The sequence below is a fragment of the Patiria miniata genome, unplaced genomic scaffold (assembly GCF_015706575.1).
Source record: "Patiria miniata isolate m_02_andy unplaced genomic scaffold, ASM1570657v1 HiC_scaffold_22, whole genome shotgun sequence".
NCBI lineage: Eukaryota > Metazoa > Echinodermata > Asteroidea > Valvatida > Asterinidae > Patiria > Patiria miniata.
Genome location: NW_024037061.1, coordinates 5,469,117 through 5,484,346, shown reverse-complemented (window position 1 = coordinate 5,484,346; position 15,230 = coordinate 5,469,117). Strand labels below are relative to the sequence as shown.

The 15,230-nt window shown below is 40.1% G+C and overlaps 1 protein-coding gene across 1 annotated transcript; it reads right to left on the bottom strand.

Moving 5' to 3' along the window:
* Positions 1 to 10,918: 10,918 nt before the first annotated feature.
* On the bottom strand, positions 10,919 to 13,636 carry LOC119730816. The gene is made up of 2 exons (XM_038203850.1): positions 13,542 to 13,636; positions 10,919 to 12,210 (listed from the first exon to the last, which is right to left on the bottom strand). Exon 2 carries the CDS (start codon positions 12,206 to 12,208, stop codon positions 11,480 to 11,482), a length of 729 nt encoding a protein of 242 aa, XP_038059778.1. The 5' UTR covers positions 12,209 to 12,210; positions 13,542 to 13,636; the 3' UTR covers positions 10,919 to 11,479.
* Positions 13,637 to 15,230: the final 1,594 nt, after the last annotated feature.

Sequence of the window (15,230 nt, the reverse complement as noted above, 5' to 3'; positions counted from 1 at the left end):
ATTTTTTACTTAAAGTAACCATTGTAATAACAACAACTGGACTTTTCTAACAGGTTTAGTTTATCAGTTTCTCATCATCAAAAAAAATATCTTTTTCATTCTTTTCGAAGCCATTAAACTGCCTGTCATCATCCGCACGCATTGTGCGCGCGTGCGACTTCGGTTCTTTCGCGTCTTCTGGCCATTGCCACGGACTTGGCCTTAAAGCCGGGCCACTGTTGTTCTGTAGAAGCCCAAAAAATAGCCTTTGTATTCATAGGGACACAAATTTATAATTTTTTATATCTTCTTTGAAATGTCGTTCAGATTGTGAATTTCCTTAACATTTCCTTTTTTATAACTGCGTACACGTACTACTACAATACCAAAAAAATTACCACCCAGTCTCGTCAATCTTTTCCCTGGAGATCGAACCCATTGTTCATTAATGCTGGCTCAACTAGCGATAACAAAATTAAATCATAAACGTTCCAAGTGGGATTATATTAACCATCAATCCATACACATGATTTGGCCTATTTTTTTTTCTGTAAAAGCCTTAAAGAGGCTTTACGGCCTAAAATCCCCGAACATTTCATTTTTTTGATTGTTTACTTACATTTGTTTTTAAATTTTCGTCGGAAGGAAATGTACTTAATGTCTGTGTTTACATCAGACATGACGGAGTACGCCTACGTTTTTCCTGTCGTTTTCATTGAATGCATGCAAGGTATGTGTCACAAAAACTACACACAGCACCAATGCACAAATGTGGTTTCTGACACGTCCGCAGGAGCCAAAAACTTTACGGCTGGGATCACAACTATCACTGAACAGCCCAATCTTTGGGGTCGCAAAAGTGGACCCCGAAATTGGTTCTTGCACGAATAAGAGGAATAACACAAAACGGCCAGTTGCAAAGGATATAGTTGTAAGTAAATGTTCTTTCCGATTAACATCATTTCGTTAAAAACGCGTTTAGCCCAATTAGGCGTATTTATTTCAGTAAAACGTGTAATGGTAATCAAAACTTTATACACAACCATAATACAAACTCGGAAACACCATCACAGGAACGGTGGTCTACCGAAATCAGTAGCGTATGCATCTTTTGATGTCGGGGGGGGGGGGGGGAGCAACCACACGCGCACATCCGCGCCTAAATGTATGCATATTTTTTTTCTGGACACTGTCTTGTCCTACGTAAAATAAAACAAGCGGGGGAGGGGGAGGGGGGGGGGGCTGGTAATTATCTTCCATATGGAGGCGCTCTTCAAAACTGACCATTATTATGCATACTGGAAAATGTTCCTGGCGCATTGTAATGGTTTTGGAGCTTGGTTTTCTTTCTTTGTCGTGTTTATTTCCAGCCTCAATCTAAATTGCTGCAAGTCGCAAAGAGCTACGTGGTTGTGAACTCGGGACAAGCTAGGTCCAGCGCGCGGAAGTTCCCCAGTTATTTTTTCCCATGACATCATCGTCACAAGGAAATGTTCTACATACATTATGTGGTTTTTATTCTTGAACAAATTGCAACGGGAACGTTACTTGTTTCGATACCACGAATATTCTGTATGACAAATACAAAGTTCTGGTGGATTCCCTGAGGGGGAAGTCTTGAAAGCTCCTTCAGCCCCTGTTAGGGGCGGGTTTCCTATGGACTTTGAAAGGGCACATTGTGTGCACCGTCCTAATTCACTTGGACCAATTTTCCTCACATTCTGGCAGGAATTTTGTTTGGCCACTAATCTATTATGCCATCACTTGTTTGCCAAATATTTATCACGAAAGGGCGCTTTGCTCTGTTTCCTCTCTTTTTTTTGTCAAAACAATATTTTTGCACATTTTAAAAATGTTTCCTTGTGATGTTTTCAAATTTTGTCCAAAATGTTTGAGTAAATATTTTTTGCATCCAATGTCACTATTAGAGGGCGCTTTACTATGTACTTTTCTGATGTTTTGGTGAAAAACAGTATTTGTATCACAATTCCCAAACTATTTTTGAATGCTTTTAAATCTGGTATAAACAGTCTTAGGGTAAAAGTCAACAGTTCAAAAATACACTTTTAAACAGCAATACAGTGTTTAGATTGTAAACACGTTTCTAAACACTTTTTGTAGCTACTTTTTAAACATGTTAAAGTCCACGACATTTTAGATTAATGGATGTCTATGACACATTTAGGCACGTTTGAAAGGTCATTAGTACCATCTAGTATAAAATGTAAAACTAAAAATAAAAAATGACTTATCGGGTTCAAGTTAGCCTTGGTCAATGCTCTCGTCGTTATTCGTACCGTACGCGGTCAATCGTCGGCATAATTACGCGCTATGCACATGCATGTAAAAATACAGAGCGAACAGCGACCTCACGCGGCCACTATTTTTATATGCAAATCAGTTGGGGACGCTCGAGAGCCTTGGTTCAATCGTCCATGTGAGGTTTTGGGGGTGGTGCTCATTATGCTAATAGCTTTAGCTGACCTTAAATGTCGTTTTCTTATTGGTCGATCGTTGCGTGGAAACTTGCATAGTGAAACGTGGCACCGTACATAATCCATACACGTACACGTTGTGTGTCTCTGCACACGGCACCAATGCACAAAAACTGTGGTTCCTGTCACGTCCGCAAAAGGCGAATAGCTGCAAATAATTTGATGACGTCCGGATTGACCAAGGTGTGATTGGACACTCCACATATTAGCCCCGCCTACGCTTATCTGTATTCGCATACGAGGTCGTGCGCTAGAAATCCAGCGCAAAATAAAGAAAAACATAAGCTTTTGCCGACGATTGAACCAAGGCTCTCGAACGTCCCCAACTGATTTGCATAAAAAATAGTGGCCGCGTGAGGTCGCTGTTCGCGCTGTATTTTTACATGCATGTGCATAGCGCATGAGGATATATAAAGACGATTGACCGCGTACGGGACGAATAACGACGAGAGCATTGACCAAGGCTAGGTTCAAGTCAAATGACACGCTAAATGCATGTTTTTATCACACTTTCATTATCATTGTCTACGATAAAACGAACAATACGATATATATTTGACTTTTTTATATGTTAATATTAATGAAACTTTCAGGCATTCTACTGTGCAAAATCCATGTCTCAGACTAAAATGTGAAAAGTGGGAAAAAGGAAAGTGTTTAAAAGCTGAACATCATTTTGACAGTGTAGGGTTTTGTTATCATCCATTGTTCCATTGGATGTTGTATGCATTTTTTTCTGGCAAAAGTCATTGATTCGATGATTTGTGTCACTTGTTATAACCAAAATGGACGTTGAAAACTAGTACCCCTCAAAAGACACAAAATGAAACAATCTGAATGTGGCTCTTCGCATTACTTCGTCAGCCATTTTGTATTCCCATCATTCTACCCACAAATATATACTATTTCCATGTTCAGTCAATCAAATCTCTGTTTTATTAATGCAATAATTATTGGTATTAAAAGGATATTACGGCTTGTAATGCGCAATTTTTGGCTACAAAACGCGTTTTAAACAAAATGATATTCAATAGAAAGAGCATAGAAAAAAAAACACAGCTGCACAAAATGTATTACACTGAACTACTTTAGCCCTACTTGGAGAAGCCTCCGACGGCGGCTACTGGCAGCGGCTACTGGCGGCTACTGAAGAACAGCAACAACAAAGTGGGGTCCGCGCATTAGTCCGACGCCTCAAATGTCCGACAAAATGTCATCGCCACCCAAACAAAGCACATACGTCCTACACCTCATACATAGGTCCGACGCGTCATAGGTCCGATGCCTCATAGGTCAGACTCGTTTGTCCGGCGTCGGACTTTTGAGGCGTCGGACTTGTGAGGCGTCGGAGCAATATATGTGGCCGAATAGTAAATTGTCCATAAGTCCGATGTCTCATAAATCCGACCCCTTCATCATTCCGAAATTTCGGAATTATGAGGCGTCGGACATACGCGGCCCGTTAAAATAGAATATAAATGTCAAAACAGCTATCCTTTAAAAACTGGGCGTTTTGTGTTATTCTTGCGCGAACCCTGCAAGTCAGAATGGATTTTGGGAGTCACATTTTTGTCCCTTACAAATCGAGTTGTTTAGTGCTTGTGATCTGGCTGCACAGTGGTTCGGATTCTGCGGACAACATGTGTGTATTTGTGCTGCGCATACAAATATGTTATGTACCACACGCACAACTTTTTACGCTCCATAAGCGTACAATGAATGAACACGATTTGAAAAAAAAAATAGGTACGCCAAAGAATGTCTGTCACGTCCAATGCAAACTACCGGATTTTTCGTCTTTTTCTCAGGAACGGTAAGTTATTGGGTTTTTTGCCTTTCAACTTTACCTTTGAAGTAGTATAAGTAAACAATCAAAATCATGATTTTTTTCGGGCCGTAATGCCCCTTTAACAACGGCCGGTCTAATCACTAATTTTGTATGACTATTCTTAACTGCAATACACTCCGAGTGACTTATAGTGTTCATTTAGAGTCCTCCCTCCCTAGGCCTATGAGCTGATAATTGTCCAGGCCTAGAGTTTGACATCATGAGCAACATAATGAAAACCAAAAGAGACCAACGTTGTTAAAACAGAAAAGGGCTAGTTTTCAGGTTCAAGCTAGGCCTCCACCCTCAACCCGTGCGTCCCTTTGGACATTGTCTGAGATCAGTTAACCTACTCTGTGAATGTGATGAAATAGTTGAAAACAAACCGCTATACACAACAAAATCGACATCTCATTCCTGCAATAATTCCTGTCATGTCATAATAATGCTATATATATTTAACCAAAAAGGGCATGTTATACAGTTATTGAAAAAGGGTTCGCTTCGTAGCACTGGAAAGTAGGCAATATATATATTTTAAAAACCCAAAAGTTAGTACAGTGCTCACCGTTGATAGTTGTGTCAAATGTTCGGTCTTCGTCCTTCATCAGGGCCGGGAGGCAACTGCCGCGTCGTACTAGAACGCAGTAAGTTCCACGTTGATGCCGCTGTATGTTAGACAGCACTATTGATACCATGAACAAAAAAAGCCCGCTACTACCAAAACAAACCACATTTTGGCTTAAATGATACTTGGTGGTAATTGTCAGAGCTTTGCCCCCGGATAATATCCCAGCACTTATATACATGTTATTGAGGACATATTCAGGTTTTCAAAAACGATTGAGATCGTTTCGGTTGCAGTTTGTTCAAGTTTGAGCCCTAATTTATGGTAAAATGCCTGTGCTAATGGATCCATAAGTGCTTTCAAAATACTATGCAAAACGATTGAAATGTAAAGCAGGAAACAACTTTTAACCTCTTACAGTTTCTGTAAGTTAAGTATTTGTATAAGTTAATGTGGATGACTAGCTGGAGTTTCCTGCCCCAAAGGACGCCACAGGAGGAAGTGTATTACAACTCGTTAGTTGCTGAATTGGAATATCACACCACAACTTGCATTGCTGACAGATCACAGAGGATAAAGTGCAATAACAGGGTCTCCAATTTAAGATGTTGAGTTTTGATTTCCAGCACATTGACTATATAGCGCATAATCTGAGCAGATCTACCATCAATCGCATCTTGAATGCATGAGCAGCGTGTTTTGTTCACAAATTAATGCAGGACCCCTCACTATCATTATAGCTATACCATGGTATGACCCCCTCGCAAACAACTCCTTATTGGCTGCGTGATGTGGAGAAGAACCAACTCCGTTCCCATGGTGTCGAGCAGTACGCCCCCAGAACTACCAGCTCTTACCATTGCAAATGAGATTGAAGAGTTGAAAATAAATTAAAGTTGACGCAGAACGCAGCTGTGCCGGTGTATTGTTATATGATATACTGACCCCCTGGTAATATTGTGCATGAGCAGGTGAGGATTTAACGGTCAACCAATAAAATGGTACTGGCATCCGAGATTTGTAGATGTGACACTGGCAAGATGTTTAGGAAAAAAATCTTTAAAAATCGGCCACGTGCCGGGCTCTCGACGAACGGAAATGGGTGCTGTCCGAGATATTTATGAATAGCAAATACTGAATACAAATTTACATTTGTATAGGGCCTGGGTAGCTTAGAATAAGAATCCATACTACTAGAATCCATACCTTTTCTATTGTCCATATACGTATATGGAAATGGGGTCGTTTATTGGTTCGAAAAAAAATGTTCGGGTATTTCAGCATAAACCACATTGCCCTTGATTTGCGAGTCAAACTCTAGATGTATGACAAGTAGTCAAGTCTGAGAAGGCCAAAGAGCAGGCCCGTTTTGTGGTAGTCTACCGCCAGGCGTTGCAGGGGAACAGGTTGGGGGGGGGGGCGGGGCACTTCTAAATCACACACGGGACTTGTCTCTCTCTGTTGAGATTCATTTATTATTTACTCAGAATGTCAAAAAAATCACATAGGGCCTTAGCAGGGCTGGTGTTTGTAACCTGCCCAAGTGACAAGTGCGGGGGTGCTGCACAGGTGCGTATTACCTGTACAGCAGCTGATTTCACTACCTTTACGTAATGGCGCCACTCTGCTTGCGCCACTTTTAATTGCGTAAGTGATTTAGCGCACCATTTCACTTAATAAACATCGTTGCAGAGCTGACATACCGACGAATAAGCGAAAACCCTGTTTCCAGTAATTCACGTTTGAAGTTGGACAATCTTTTCCGGGCGTTGTTTTTCACCCTTAATGTTTCCATAATAACCCTTTTGGTGTATATTCGAAATAAAATAGGGAACGTAGTATCCATCAGGTTATTTAATCAGAAAATTCGTGCTATATGTTTTTATTTGATCATAAACATATTCGTCAGTTTGTCCAATTACACAATCTCAAATAGCCGGATATTCTTCGCGCTCTTTGTGTGCTATTCGTCAGTTTGTCAGATCGCGCACCGAATACAGTGCTTAAACAAATTCAAACTTTTGACAGAATCTCAGTCGCGGATCCAGGACTTTTATGGAGAGGTCCAACGAACCAAACTTAACCCACCATGGGTTTCGTAGTAATAACACTTTTTTTTTTTGGGGGGGGGAGGGGTATTGTTTTTAATAAAACTGCAGCTATATGATAATTATGAAGTATCAAAAGTGTAATTAGTTGGGCCAAATATTTACCGTAAAGGGATAACTAAAGCTTCTACATCTTTCACGTCTATATGTATTTAAGGGCCATTTCACATCACATCAAAATCGACTTGACCAAAAAAAAGTGTTTTACTCTATTTGAATATCAATATAAAACATACGTTTATTAAACGTCAACATAACATTTCATTATACAGAAGAACAAGTTTTGTTTTCAGACGCTCGGTCATTTAGTAGTACCAGTACAAATAGCGATGGGTACAACAGTGTTTCGGTAAGTGCCACAGACACCGAAAATGATCAACTGTATTTTGAGATGACATGCATCCCGACTGGATATCCATTATCTATACATTAAACAGTGCTCACCATGATCTTTCGTATCTACACTGTACTGTTCACACTTGAAATTCAAGGTAAGATACGAATAAAATAAGAACCTAAATGAATTACAACTCTATGTATTATTATTTAACACTAATTTTATTTCTATAGCGCCGCGCCACTTCCATCATCAATAAAACGTATTCAAGAATGCTGTACAATCAATACAGTGTCAAACAATTTAAAAATGTAATTAGAAACAAAGTAAAAAAAACCGACAGATAACACATAAAAACTTATTACAATCACAGAATTGATTGAAGAGATGCGTCTCGATCGCACACTTGAACTCATCTTCATTTGTAATTCTCTTCAACTGGGTGGCAGGGATTTCCACAAAGTGGGTCGGGTCATAACAACTGCCCTATCATTCAGTTTATTATACGATCGAGGGACGGAAAGATTCAGAGTGTCTTAACTACGTAAGTCGTAAGCACAACGTGACTTCACAACCAAGTCCGTCACATAAGCTGGTGCCTTATTCTGTACCACCTTGAAAACCAAAAGCAAAATATTGAACTGGACACGCGCACGAACTGGAAGCCAACCAATGCAGATCCTTTAGTGGTAGTGAAATCACGTCGTACTTACACAATCCGAAAACGAAGCCAAGCAGTATTGTTTGTAATCGCTGTTATAATTTGTCGAATAAGGTTTGAGACATAACATACATTACAGAGTAAACATAGTCCAAGTAAAGTAAGAGGTAATCAGTGTTTGAACTAAAACACTCAATAGGCCTTTCTTTCGTTTGTAAACATTGGCGCCATTTTGTATGGGCTAGCTGCCGTAAGCGCGCATAAATTGAAGCCGTGATTGGCAACATATTTTTTCAAAAAAGTCCTCATAACGCCATTAACATAATTATAATAAAAAGGCATATGTGGAAATTATTTCGTATCTTCGTTGAACAAGTTGTATTTTTTAAGTATCAAATAATATTTTGGTGATCTGTAATAACTACATTCACATGGTCTATGTTAACCTCATCCAGTTGTTCCTGAGAACCAAACAAAATAACCTCTGTTTTACCATCATTCAATATCAACTTGTGTTTCAACATCCATGCGTTACACTTGGTAACGATTCGTTTTTGATCACTGAGTTAAGGAAAGAAAAAAACACTTTGTTTCATGCATAGCCATAACCACTAATTATGGAATTGTTGATGACCTTAAAAAGCAAACTTGCATGAGCTGTAAAAAGCATTGGGCCAAGATATGAACCTAAGCTTGAGGAACCCCAAACCTGACACCAATAAATTCCGATGAAACGCCTGAAATAGACACACTTTGTGACGATTTTTGAGATTTGATTAAAACCAAGTAAATGCAGTGTTGAGAAATCAAAAATCATTCTTCGTGATTTTGGAAAAACAAGTTTGTCAACACTAAGGTCAAGGAACTAAGGTCAAGTAAACCATAATGACAACCTGCTGATTACCCATGCATTGATTATATCTAAAGTAATTCTACAAAACATGGTCTCTGTGCTATGAAACTCCTATAAGCTGATTGGTTTTGTACACACTGTGCTTTTATAATCAATATAAATATTATTTCAACCTTGATTTAACATTTCGAATGGGCTAACAGGGATTAGTTACAAAAATATAGCTTTTTTGTTAAAATTAAAGAAATGATGTCCATATATATAAGAGAGAGTTTTACTCGGCCTCCGAGACGATGTTTTTTCCTGAAAGGATCCGAAACCGCGGTCTCCCGCGGCGCCAAAATCGCTCCACGTCCGTGGACAAATGCGGAGGGTGTCTTCCGCCGGGTCGGACACTTCGGGTCGTCCTAATTTTCTCGTACGGACCAGCGATCCGTTTCGTCAATTTTTCGTGACTGCGTTTTGCGCAGGAATTTGTCGTCGTGTGCGCTTTCACGTTGACTGCCTTGCCGCCCCCTGTGTTGGCTTTTCTGCGAGTCTAGACTGTGCGAGGTCAGCGGCTTCAACGTAGGGGTTGCGTTTACGTGTTCTACTTTGCCGTTCTGCAAAAGTGTTAACCAAACGGTTGTATGGGGTGACCTTGGTAAAATATTTTTGTCCATGGTGCGTGGACACCAAGAGTCTCTATTCTTTCATATGCTTTGCTTGCCGCCCCTGCGCTGAGTGCATCGAATACTCAGAATGACTACACATTAGTATGCCTTGCGAGGTCTGACCAATCGAACGACTACCCTGTGTACTTCCGGGGTATGCGTAAAACCGTCGATGGCAACGCGTACTGCAGCATGCTCCACACCCTGGGAACGAAAATGGGTCTACGGTGCTCGCTATTGCACAAACATGTGACGTCGCGTGATAGAGTGCTGTTGCTTCCATAATGAGCTCCATGCTTCCACTAGCTCTATGCTTCCACCAAGGCTGAGCGCTGTGAGTTCGCTGCCCGCCACGTCAACGGTATAATTCAGTGTCGCGTTATAATTTCGGGTGCCTGTTAGGGATCAACGAAGGATCGATGCATTGCTTCAAATATCGCGATCTTGAACGCAGTCACAAAAAAACCGACAAAACGGATTGCCGGTCCGTACGGAAAAATTAAGACGACCTGAAGTGCTTGATTTAGTGGAAGAAATTTTCCGTATTTTTCTATGGACGTGGAGCCATTTTGGCGTTGCGGTCGCGATCCTGAACGCAGTCACAAAAAATCGACAAAACGGATCGCCGGGGCGTACGTACGGAAAACTTAAGACGATCTGAAGTGCTTGATTTGGCGGAGGAAATTTTCCGTATTTTTCTATGGACGTGGAGCCATTTTGGCGTCGCGGGAGACCGCGGTCTCGGATCCTTTCAGGAGCGAACATTTCTCGGAGGCCGAGTAAAACTTGCTCTTATATAAATGGTTGACCAACTTGAATCGACTTTTTCCTCGCAGACGGTCTCGCAAATTGTAAGAAGATCAAGCTTACGTTTGTTGAAGAGTCCAATACTGAAATTTAATTATGACCTTCCTCCATCATTCAGACCGTTTGTTATTTTATGGTAACATTTTTATTGCAAATGACAACTTCACGTTTGATTTCATTATTATTTATTGTCAAAACTGTACAATCCGCCTTCGCCTGTGTACTATACGGTAACCTTTTCACTACGTTTTCCCGGCAATGCGACTGCCTCACAAAATGCCAATTTAACAGAACAACGGGAACACTTACAGACAGTTGTCATGGTACATAATTATCATGTGTGTAAATCGGTGGGGAACAGGGGGACCCCCCACATTTTAAAGCGGGGACATTGTTTGGAGCCCCTCCCCCGCCCGACTTTTTCTTAAAAATTTCAATAAAAATTGTAGCCTACTATAATGATTCTATTGCTCAGAATACCGTGTAGCTTATTCAATTACCCCAAGCTCGAAAATGATGTTTAAAAGATGATCTTTTGCTCAAATTGGTTTTAGTGGTCAGAAATTGACTCAGATCACACCACAAAAATTGCTTTTCTATAACTGCATGTCTCCTCAATGATCCCCCATTTACATTTAACTGCCCACATTTTCATCCCCAACACTACGCCCTATATACCCGATCTATGATCGGGTAAATCAGCTGGTATGTTAATAACCGATTTTGACCAGGAATTTTCAGCTGAGAAAAGATAACAAAGCACGCTTTGCCAATTATTGAACTTTCCCAAAGTCATTGCATATATTGAACAGAGTCTGGTCTTGTTTTAGACTGACTGCATTCTTTATCATTGATGTCTGATGTCAATTTCCTGCATTTTCATATGTACACACCGATTGGTTTGAAAATAATTTAACGATTAAAATATCCAACTAAATGTGTCTTTACAGCTGGTTATATTTTAATAACAACATCTCTGTCGGGCATACAGCTTCCGGATATGACTTCAGTATCTATGTCATCGACAGCAAAAGCAAGTGGGACCTAGAGTAATTACCATTACAATATCTGGTAAATTATTTACAACAAAAAGAAACAATGATACTTATAAACTATACTTCGAATATATGCTCATACGTTTTGTATTCATTGAACCGTCGATTTCTTGGTTTCATATTCGAGATTATATTCTACAAAGTGATATAACCATTCAATGGGGTATGAGTGTTCTGTGTTTGCCCTCCAGTCTCTAAAAAGAATTTAGTATCCAAACAACCTGCATCGATATTCTTGCAAGGCGAGCCATCGGCAGTAAACATTGCTCGCCGACATTCGGTCTCACAATCTCCATTTAACGCGAAACAGTCACCGAATTTCGCCATTCTGGTCTCTTCGTAACTTTTAAAGTCTCTTCTAAAATCCTCCACAAATGAGTAAACAGACTTTAAAAGGTCCCCATTTGCAATCGTTTTCAGAGTTGCGATATGAAACCAAGAACTTGATGTTTCAATGAATACAAAGCATGAGAAAGAAGTCCAGACCCCATCTTCATCCCTTGCCTCCATCTTAAATTTGACTGGCACTTCAATTTTCCAATCGAATGGCATCATGGTTTTACCGCCTGTGCCTTCGTTTCCAAATCGCGACACCTCGACGCCCTCACCACTGTACGTAACCTTGACTCGATTTTCCGGTGTTGGATCATTGTTACTTTCGCTGTCCCATACCGAAAAAATCAACTTTTTCTGACCATCGGAGAGTTCCTGTATGCCACAATACCCTCTGCTGAAGCCAATGACGCAAAAGTACGAACCTTTTCTTGTCTCATCGACGCATACCTCATTACAAACGCATGGCACGTTGTCAGGTAGGTCATAACGGAGATGCACAGATCGTGCTGCTGCTTGGTGGTTTGCCATCACTGTAAAGTGTAATGAAACAGTTGAACTGACTAAGATTGGGATCATCCGTGTCAAATCTCCCAACAAAGGTGCTCATATTTAGCGCGTGGGGTAATTTAGGCTGAAACAGCTGAATTATACAGGGTGAGTAAAACAAAGGAAACCCAAATGTCATCGGTACCATTGTTTTAGTGACGTTCTGCATGTAACCCTTTCAATATCCACGATATGAACGCTCAATTCATGGAGCTTTCTTTCAGCGGTACAAGAATCATTCAAATCACTTATTAGTTTTCAAGTTATGGACTTTAAAACACAACCACCGTTTTAATGTTCTGTCCACGGATTCAGTTACAAAAAGATGTGTTCTTTCAGCAATGAACGTACACATTTTGTGTAATCCGTGGACAGAACTTTAAATGGTTGTTTTTAAAATTCCGTAACTAAAAAAGTACGTAAGTAATTTGAATGATTCCTGTACTAAAAGAAACTTATGAATTCGGCTTTTATATCTTAGATTTTGAAAGTGCTACGTGGAGAACGTAATAAAAAGAATAGTCCCGACATTTGGGTTTCGTGGTTTTTTTTTCACTCACCCTGTACGTTTTATCGGACAAACAGTTTTCGCTCTACCGCCCGCAATTGGTTGGCAAGGGGTGAAAATAGGCATGGCCGCCAAATTTCAAATGAAATATTGTCTCCATAACCTGTTCGCCAAATCTGTTGACCTTTGGTTGCTTTAGAAAGGTATCATCATAAGGTAAGGAATCCAAATTTACCATTACTTTACATGTCGGAGTAATTTGAACTATGTTGACCTTTGGACCTTGAATTTGAACTTGAATTTGACCCCGTGGATAACTCAACCCTGAGGCGAAGTAGGATGAAAATAAACCTGGCCTACAAAATATCCAAAAACCTAGGGGTATAGTATTTTTTGTTTGTTTTTAAGCTAATCTCAAAGTTGGCATATGTTATGCAAAATGTGATATTCTTATGCATACGTTGAAGGAACTGCTATGTGCCAGCTTATTGGTTGGTGATTATGGTAGCTCGTCACCTCATTGCTTCCTCCTGGGACTGACCATTAAATGACACTCTATCCAGTTAGATTTCCTTCTACTTATGGGAGTCTCCTTGACCCACTTACTGGGGCACTTAAACAGTTTTATTTTTATATTTGGGTTGTGGTCTGTCGTACAAGCGCCCCACAATGCATAAATCCTCGTTTCGAAGATACACATTTAGTTGCCAAATATCACGTAAAATACTTGACAAAAATACTTTCAAAAGCACCAACTGGCTTCTCCACATGTCAAAGACAAAGTAATGGGGCTGCAGTGATACTCACGATTATTTTTTTCGGTTGTAAATCCGTGCAATTCGACCAGTTTAGCACTGACATTGACAGCAACGTCACCAGCTAGAGTCTAACCGTGCACTGTCTATAGACGTTCATCCCCAGCCAGACGGAATTGTGGGGTGATATAGCCTTGTGTACAAACGTGTAAGCGAAGCCATGACTTGTGACCTGCGGCAGATAAACAAACTCGGCGTGCAGATCGGGGGATGCACCAACGACTGTTTCATGACACGTTTATCTTTGCACTTTGTATGTAACGTGGCCATAATCTGTTAACTGTAAATGGTGCGGGCTTGATGTCGCATAGATCATGACCACTTGAACAGGGACTTGAACAAAGAACATAATTGCTATAACTACTTAATTGGGGTGGGGGTAGGATTGTAGATGCTCTGTGGGCGATCTAACGCAATTTTTGACCACGTTCAGCATTCTATTTTTTCGAGCAATGAAATTTGTACGCATGACTGCCTTTGTTGGGACGGGGAAATGGGCTCATGGGGGGTGACAGCCCAGCAGGTCGTGAAAATATTATTGAATTATATCCAGTGAAAACGAAATTTGTTGCTTTTGTGTTTGCTATCGTACTTTGGGCGATAGAAGTCTCTTAACATAAAAAGCCAAAAATCTTTTTTTTTTTTAGGGGGAAGGGGATGGCCCCGTTGACGACCCTCCCCTCCCCCTATCGTTAATACAATTAATTGAGTGGTCGGGCACAACCCGACCACTCTTTGGAGTTGTACGAATAATCTTCTTTCTTTCTTTTCTGGACAGTAGGTAACCGCGGGTTTTCTCCTAAACGGTATATGGTATGAACGTGTAACTTTCAATATTTATTGACCCTCGTCCAGTGGTGCATATTACTCTGACGTCATGATAACGTCATCGGGTGTCAAATTACAAGCAATATTTTGTTGAAAAAATGACGATATTCTTTCACCTATAACTCTTAAACAAAATGATCAATTATTTTCCAACCTTGTAATCAGATAGACCATTAATTGATATACATTTGTTTGTCACGTTAACTCACTTGACCTTTACTTCCGAGTTAATTCAAAATGAGACTTTAGCCTGTAATCAAAACAAAACATCATTTCATTCAAACGGTTTATGGTGTGATCGTAAAACCTAGCTTGAACTTGTACCATGAAACGAAGATGTTATACATTTTGTTACGTCATCATGACGTTATCAGGTATCAAATTACAAGCGATCTAAGGGAAAATTTTGACAAAATAGTTTGCGCTTTAACTTTATAGAGTTATCTCTATGACTAAATATAGAGTCGTGTTTGTTTTCCGTGATGTTGTAGACTATGCCGTGAGTAACATTTCTTGTCCCAAGACATAAAACCGCTTGACCTTCCGGTGCTACCGGAAGTGCAATAAAAACCGAATTTAACTCAAAAGCGGAAGCATTTTACTACACACATACATGTCAAATTGTGAAAGTGTTCAGTGAGGAATGCCAGACACAAAAACACCGTAATGACGTCATATTTTGGAAGGGCGCCCCCTAGCGGAACATAAAATAGTGTTTGCTTTCCTTAATCTGAAAACCATCCGTTCATATTTTACTAAATCGCACTCGAATATTCTTTGATTAACCACAGATAACTTGGCAAGGTTGCAAAATCATAACATCATGACAGGCGCGGTTCTAGAACCAATATTA